We start from the raw sequence: 7374 nt of genomic DNA on the forward strand, positions 1-7374 counted from the left end.
TCCAATCTAGCATTGTCTAACCCTTATGGTGTGTCACTCATCCACAAAGATTACCAAGATGGATTCTCAACCCTAGTGTCACTCTAAGGGAAAATCAACTCAACAAGCATTCAAGATTGGAACTCGATTAAACCATCAATTAAAAAAGCATAATAAAAGGTCAATGAAACAATATCACCCTAGGGTTTACAAGTCCAAGTACCCACTAGGGGTTTAGCTCTCCATGGAGCAAAATACAATGAATAATGAAATCAAAAGCAAAGATATGCAACCCATGAATAAAACCCCCTTAGTGTTTGTGTCGATGGTCTTGTGGAGTAGCCGCGTCTTCTCCAAAGGTTCCCTCATCAAGCCTAGGCACACCTCGCCGAATCGATGTTGACGAAAGCTTCTCCAATAACTATCTTCTGAAGGAACGCGGTGTTGAAGGCCTTGAAACTACTCTAAAAACCTAGCCAACGGCTCTCCAAACCTTAGCCGCAAGCGCCTCCAAAGATTGTGAAGAGATGGGCAAAAGATGGGAAAAAGATTCACAAAATGGGTTGAAGTCACAACTTAAATAGGTTGGAATCGGGCATAACTACTACAGTAATTCGCTACAGTGATTTACTATAGTGACCTATTATAGTAGTCTGACAAAAATACTCCCGAATCCACACTTTCATCGAGGTCACATGAATAGGCACACATCCATGAGGTAGATCACGTTGCATCTTCAATAAAATCATATTTGGCGATAATCTTGCTAGCATTTCACAAGTCGGAACACATGAGTGTAACTGCCTTTGTGCCCCTCCAATTTGCATGTTCACTCGAGTATAACGGAGGTTGGCATACACTCATATGCCTTTGAGCACAACTTGTGTCTTTACGTTTGTTCACTCCAAGATTTCATCAACAAAGTGCATTCACGATCTACTTTAGCTTCTTTTTTTATACTTGTCTCCACAACCCTACATGCACAAAAGAACACGAATACACATGTATAAGCGATAAAATCTGAGAAAATTGATGCTCATTGTAAAAAAAGAATACTTCATATTACTATTATACAAGCACTTATCAAACTCTCCCACACTTAACCTTTTGCTTGTCCTCAAGCAAAGATAAACATTAAAGCATAAAAAAAGGAAATATTGAAAGTGCTTAGCCTTAGGTTCACCAAAAACATGCAAGGGAAGTATTCTATAAGTAGGGAAAATCTTAACATCGAATAAGAAAAATCATTGCTCTAGCCAAAAACTCGAATAAAAAAGGACAACAACCCGAAATCATGTAAGTGTGTGTAGATTCACTCAAGTCAACCCACCTTATACTCCTCAAAGCTCTAAGTTAGAGGGACTTATTTATGTACAAAAAGTAAGAAAAGAGGTGGTAGTAGCTTCATACATCCTCTAAGGTAGCCCTTTCTGAAGCGGCAGCTAGGGTGGCTTTCACACTTTCGAGATGGTAGCTCTTTCTACCAGGGTAGTAGCTTTCACTCATCCCATGAGATAGATTTTTCTCTCATTAGGGCATAACTAGTATCTTACTTATGCGAGTAGCTTCATACCTCATGGGCGGTAGCTCTTTCCACCCCCAATGCGCAAACAAAACAAGTATATTTTTTTCTTTTTCTTTTCATTCAACCATTTTTTTTGAAGAAACTAAAAACAAAGAGCAACTAAACTAGTCTCTTAAACATCGAACTTGAGTTTCTACAAGGTTTAATGAGCGAGTAGTGCAACAAGTGTCAATCGGGCAAAAATTCCTAAAAATCCAAGTAAAAACTAGAGCAGGAGAAAATGCAATGTTAAAAATTCTTCTAAACTTATGAATACAACCATTACAACTAAGGTGAACCGCCATTAGCTACATGTAGGGATGTGCAAACTCGGTCCGTACCGAATTCATACCCGATTTCAAATTAAATTTGGTAATTTGAAATCGGGTATACGGTATTTGGTACAAATTCGGTTGCTACCGAATTCAACCAAATTGTAAAATGGTATGAAATAGGTAATGAGATTTTGAATTAGGTAATAACCGATTTCGATTTTGAATTCGGAAGTGAAATAGGGTACCGATTTACCGTATTCGAATTACCAAATTAATATATAAAATAATATATTATATAGGTATATAGTATATAATATTAATATAGAGTATAAGCAAATTCTATTATCATGTACTTATTGTTTTATACATAATTAGATTATTAGAAATTTAGAATTAGGTATTAAATACTTAGTGTAAGTATATTAGTATAGTTTGTGTATATATATGCTATTAATATATTATATAATAGGAGTATAGTTTAGGGCTAATGAGCTATTAATAATAGATACTTAAGTAGTATGTAGTGTTATTGTCGTATCACATTATCACCTAGTGACGGAACCAGGACCAAAGCGTCTAGCAGGGGATTCATAGTAATTTTAGTTAAGTTGTATATAGTGACAATAGTGTCATCATCATTTGACTTATTTCATATCACATTATCATCCAATTTCTTAAATATCCTTCAAAAGTTTAGTTATTAGGTGTATATTTATAATAAAAATAAAGTTACATGGATACATTTTACATATGCATATATATATATATATATATATATATATATATATATATATATATATATATATATATATATATTAATATATATATTAGAACAATTTTGAAAATAAAATTATAAAAAAATAATTATTAAAATGTAGTTTCTACGAAAATATTTACAAAACTTAAGTTATAGATCCAAAAAAATTCAAATATGATTATGGTTAGGACTTAGGACTTAGGAGTAAATGATATATCATATATTCTAAATTTTATTGGATAAGGAGATTGTTTAAATTGTTGAAACTAAATCTTGTAGGATTTATTAGTGGAGATAAAATTGTAAGATTTTGTTGAAATTAATTTATCATTAATGAATTGAAGATATTTATTTATAATTTTATATAATTTATTTGTATAACAATTTGAATTTGGGAAATGATATAAAATATTCATTGTAAATGCAAATAATTACATTTTATGTTTAAATATAAGTAAATTTATAATAAATTTATTGCAATTTATTATAGTACACGTTAAAGAAAAAATCTTAAGTAATAAACTAATAATAGCAAAGATACTAATATCAAAAAACAAGATTATAAGAGCTAATTTTATTTGGGTATTAATTTGGCAAACCCTAAACATTAGGGATCAAACTTATGACCCTAGTCAACTTAAAGATGGACTAATATTAACAATAATTTATAAAAATATAAATTATAACAATAAATAATAATTTAATATGATAGAAAATATAATTATAGTATAATAATAATATAAAATTTGTTATTTATATTTGTTATTTTAATTTATAATATCTTTTAATAAAATTCTAAATAAATCATCAATGACCTGATTTGTTTTTCAAAAAGAAAAATAGAACCGTGATTCAATATTTCAAAATTTCAATGGCCAGGATTTGTTTTTAAAAAAGAAAAAAAACAATGATTCAATGGTAGGATTGGTTTTGAGTTGAGATAACCCTAAATCATAAAAGTCAAAACCCCAGAACCCTTATCTTTTTCTTAGTGCCTCAGCCGCCTCTCTCATCTCTTTCCCCTCTTCTCTCTAGTCTCCGCCTTAGCCGCTTCCTTATCTTCTTCTTAGTGCCTCAGTCGCCTATCTCCTTCTCTCTTTCTCTCCACCTCAGTCGTTTCTCCTAAGTCCTAACATCCTCTCCCAGAAGCTCTACATCACAACGACCGTCAAATCTTGGGCTTGCAGCCTCGCAAAGGTTTTGGCATCTGTCTCCTAAGTGTTTCTATCCGTCCTCTGCTAGACTGGGTTTGCTTAGGTAAGTTCACATCCATAGCATTCGTCCCTAAACTCTATCCTTTTTCTTTAATTCTTATTGAATTGCATAAAATTATTGTTTACATTTATAAATTAAGTCTAATTTTGTTTAGAATACAGATTACTATGTTTTTTAAGGTTTTAATTCAACAATTTTGCAGTACAAATTGTGACTATATTTAATTCTTATTTATAAATTTCAGCATGTCTACTGGAAGCACCAACACCAACAATCCCAATCAATCCCAACCAGATTGGTCAGCCGAAAGTCCTAAACCAGTTCCAGCGCATAGCTCGGCAGATTCAAGAGGAGAGTCAAAGAAGTGCGGCCCATACAAGAAAAGATCTCTGGTCTGGCCACATTTCAAAGAAATATATGAGGGTAAGCTTAGATATGGTGAATGTATATACTGCGAGAAACGTATAGCGGCAGATGGTAGGACTAATGTCACAACTGGTTTGAAAAATCACATTACTAGATGTGCTAAGAATCCAAACAACAAAAACAATAACTTAGAGAAACTGAAAATGAAAATGGACAAACTAGGACTGCTCTTTTATCATGGAAATTGATGCTGAGTTGATTAGAAAGAAAATTGCTTATATGTTGATTGTCGATGAATTGCCCTTTAAACATGTTGAAGGTATTGGTTTTAAAGAAGTCATGCGTGCTGCTTGTCCTCAGTTATGAACTTTATTTAGATGAAAGAACAAAATTGAAAAATCTACTTAAGCACAATACTTGTAAGATTTGTCTCATAACAGATTCTTGGACATCAATTCAGAAAATTAACTACATGTGTCTCACAGCCCATTTTATTGATAATGACTGGAATTTAAACAAAAAAGTTCTAAGTTTTTGTCCAATTTCTAGTCATAAAGGTGTTGATATTGGGCAAGCTGTTGAGAAATGTCTACTTGAGTGGGGGATTGATGATGTGTTTACCATTACTGTTGACTATGCAAGCTCAAATGACACTGTTGTTTCTTATTTGAGAGGAAAATTTGTAAATTGGGGGAAATGTGTTTTGGAGGGGAAGTGGCTACATGTTAGATGTGTTGCTCATATAATAAATTTAGTAGTTAATGATGGTTTGAAAAAAATTGGGAACTCTATTGATTGTATTCGTGCAGCTGTGAGGTATGTAAGACAGTCACCTACCAGGTTGAAGAAGTTTAGAGAATGTGCCGTAGTTGAGAAAATTGAATCACAAAAGCACTTGTGTCTCGATTGTCCCACTAGGTGGAATTCCACCTACTTAATATTGGATGTTGCCCAAACATATGAGCGAGCTTTTGATAGATTCGTGCTAAAGGATCCTTACATGATTCAAGACATTGATTTAATACCTACAACAACTGATTGGAGAAAAGCTAGATATCTAAATCAGTTTTTGGAAAACTTCTATGAAGTAACTTTGAAGGTTTATGGGTCTAAATATGTCACTTGCAATACTTTTTTTCAAGACATTAGTGGTATGAATGCAGTCTTGACCAACATGATGGAAAATGACAATCATGAAGTGATGGCTATGGCTTTTGGAATGAAAGAAAAATATGATAAATATTGGGGAAAGATTGAAAAGATGAACATGCTTGTTTTTGTTGCCCCCATTCTTGATCCACGTATCAAATTTGAGTATGTAGAGTTTGTGCTTCTCAAAATGTATGGTCAATATGATGGTACAAATGTGTTTACACTTGCAAAAGATGCTTTGTTGCAGCTGTTTTCTGAGTACAAAAAACTCAACTCACCTTTGGAAGTTAATTCTCAAGCTTCTTCAAATAAATCCAAAGCAATTGAAAAGGATGCATTATCTACTGATATGGATGCTGGGAAACGCATTCAAGATATATACAAAGAGGAGTTTAAAAAAAGAAAGATAGAAGTTGGTGGAAGGGATTCAAAAACTGAATTGGATAAGTATCTTAGTGAGGACTGTGAAGATGAAGAAGATGACTTTCACATTTTATCATGGTGGAAGATAAACAGTCCTAGATTCCCTGTGCTTTCCAAATTAGCTCGTGATGTGTTGGTTGTTCCTGTATCTACAGTTGCTTCTGAAGCTACTTTTAGCACCGGTGGAAGAGTACTTGATCCATTTAGGAGTTCTTTGACTCCTAGAATAGTGCAGGCTTTAATTTGCACTCAAGATTGGCTTCGACCGTCGGAATCTAAAATAAACATGGAAGAGGAATTGGAGGATCTGGAAGCTTTAGAATCTGGTAAAATATCACTTATCTCTTATCTTATGCATATATTAATTCTTGTAAAACTAATGTGTCTTGCCTTTGTTTTTGGTTGTAGGTTTGGTTAAGGGAAGTGCTGAAAGTTCATTAACTCTTTAGTTGAAGAAATTGTTGGGATTTTGAGTTTGTTGAAGCTTGAAGACATCAGGATTGTTTGTTGAAGAAAATGTATTGCACTTGAAGTCTTGAATTGAATGACTGATTTATTTATGGGTTGTGAACTTGTAATTTCATTTCAAGATTTAAGCTTTCTAGTTGTATTATGTAAACACTAAACAGATCTTGATTATGAGTTGGGAACTTGGGAAACTAAATTGTGACTTGCCTAACTTCATTTGTGTTATGAAGTGCTATATGTCATTTGTAAATTTGTATTATGCATTTGAATTTGGATGTTGATTTTATTTGGTTTGCATGTTATCTTATTGTACATCTGCTAACTACTTGGTGTTTTAGATGGATTACAAGGTAATTTAGGCTAAAAAATGGAAGGTGTAGTTTGATAATTGGTAATTTTCCCCTTGAAATCGGTTTTACCATTTTCATACCATTTTGGAATTGAATTCGAAATCAAAATGAATTCGGTTATTCTCCAATTCGAATTTGAAAATAGTTTGGAGAATTACAAGTGAAATAACCGAATTTACCGAATTCAACTAACCGAATTACCGGTTTTGTACCGAATGCACACCCCTAGCTACATGAGCATATACAATAAAAGCATACGTATAGAACATGTGTAAAGTGAACTCCCCCCCTCCCCCGCCCCAACACTTAAGATGCACATTGCCCTCAATGTACGCCCCCGCCCCAACACTTAAGATGCACATTGCCCTCAATGCACGCATGCAAGCACAATAAAGAGTATAACACTCAAAAACGTATGTGAAGGTGGGCAATTGAAATAATACTCCCTTGAACTCCTAATGGTAGTTTTGATGGAGCTGTATTCATTGAGAGTCAAATTCCAATGGGTTGTGGAGCACACACGGCCATGTGAATATCACATTGACCGTGTCCATGACTAGTCCTCAAATTCCATACTCACAAGACCATCTACACGTATACACAAGGGGGTTCAGTGAAGCTAAACAAAAACAAACTAAACTCGAGTATATAAAGATATAGATATGAAATACAACTCGAAACAACTGAAAATAAAAGATAAACTCAGAAGGAAGATCCTTTCTAAGTGATACAAGTCCAAAATAAAATGCAAAAATAAAATACGAAAAATAAGAACAAAGAAAAGTAAAGACGCATCAAGCGTCGGTGTCGTCTGCTATCTGCTAT

The 7374-nt window shown here is 33.4% G+C and overlaps 1 protein-coding gene across 1 annotated transcript; it reads left to right on the top strand.

The window, feature by feature from the left end:
• Positions 1-4035: 4035 nt before the first annotated feature.
• LOC120251363 (zinc finger BED domain-containing protein RICESLEEPER 2-like) lies at positions 4036-6180 on the top strand. The gene is made up of 3 exons (XM_039259901.1): positions 4036-4288; positions 4597-6057; positions 6140-6180. The coding sequence occupies exons 1-3, from the start codon at positions 4036-4038 to the stop codon at positions 6178-6180; spliced, it is 1755 nt and encodes a 584-aa protein (XP_039115835.1).
• The last annotated feature ends 1194 nt before the right edge of the window (positions 6181-7374 follow it).

The sequence above is a fragment of the Dioscorea cayenensis genome, chromosome 20, assembly GCF_009730915.1.
Source record: "Dioscorea cayenensis subsp. rotundata cultivar TDr96_F1 chromosome 20, TDr96_F1_v2_PseudoChromosome.rev07_lg8_w22 25.fasta, whole genome shotgun sequence".
In the NCBI taxonomy this organism is placed as follows: domain Eukaryota; kingdom Viridiplantae; phylum Streptophyta; class Magnoliopsida; order Dioscoreales; family Dioscoreaceae; genus Dioscorea; species Dioscorea cayenensis.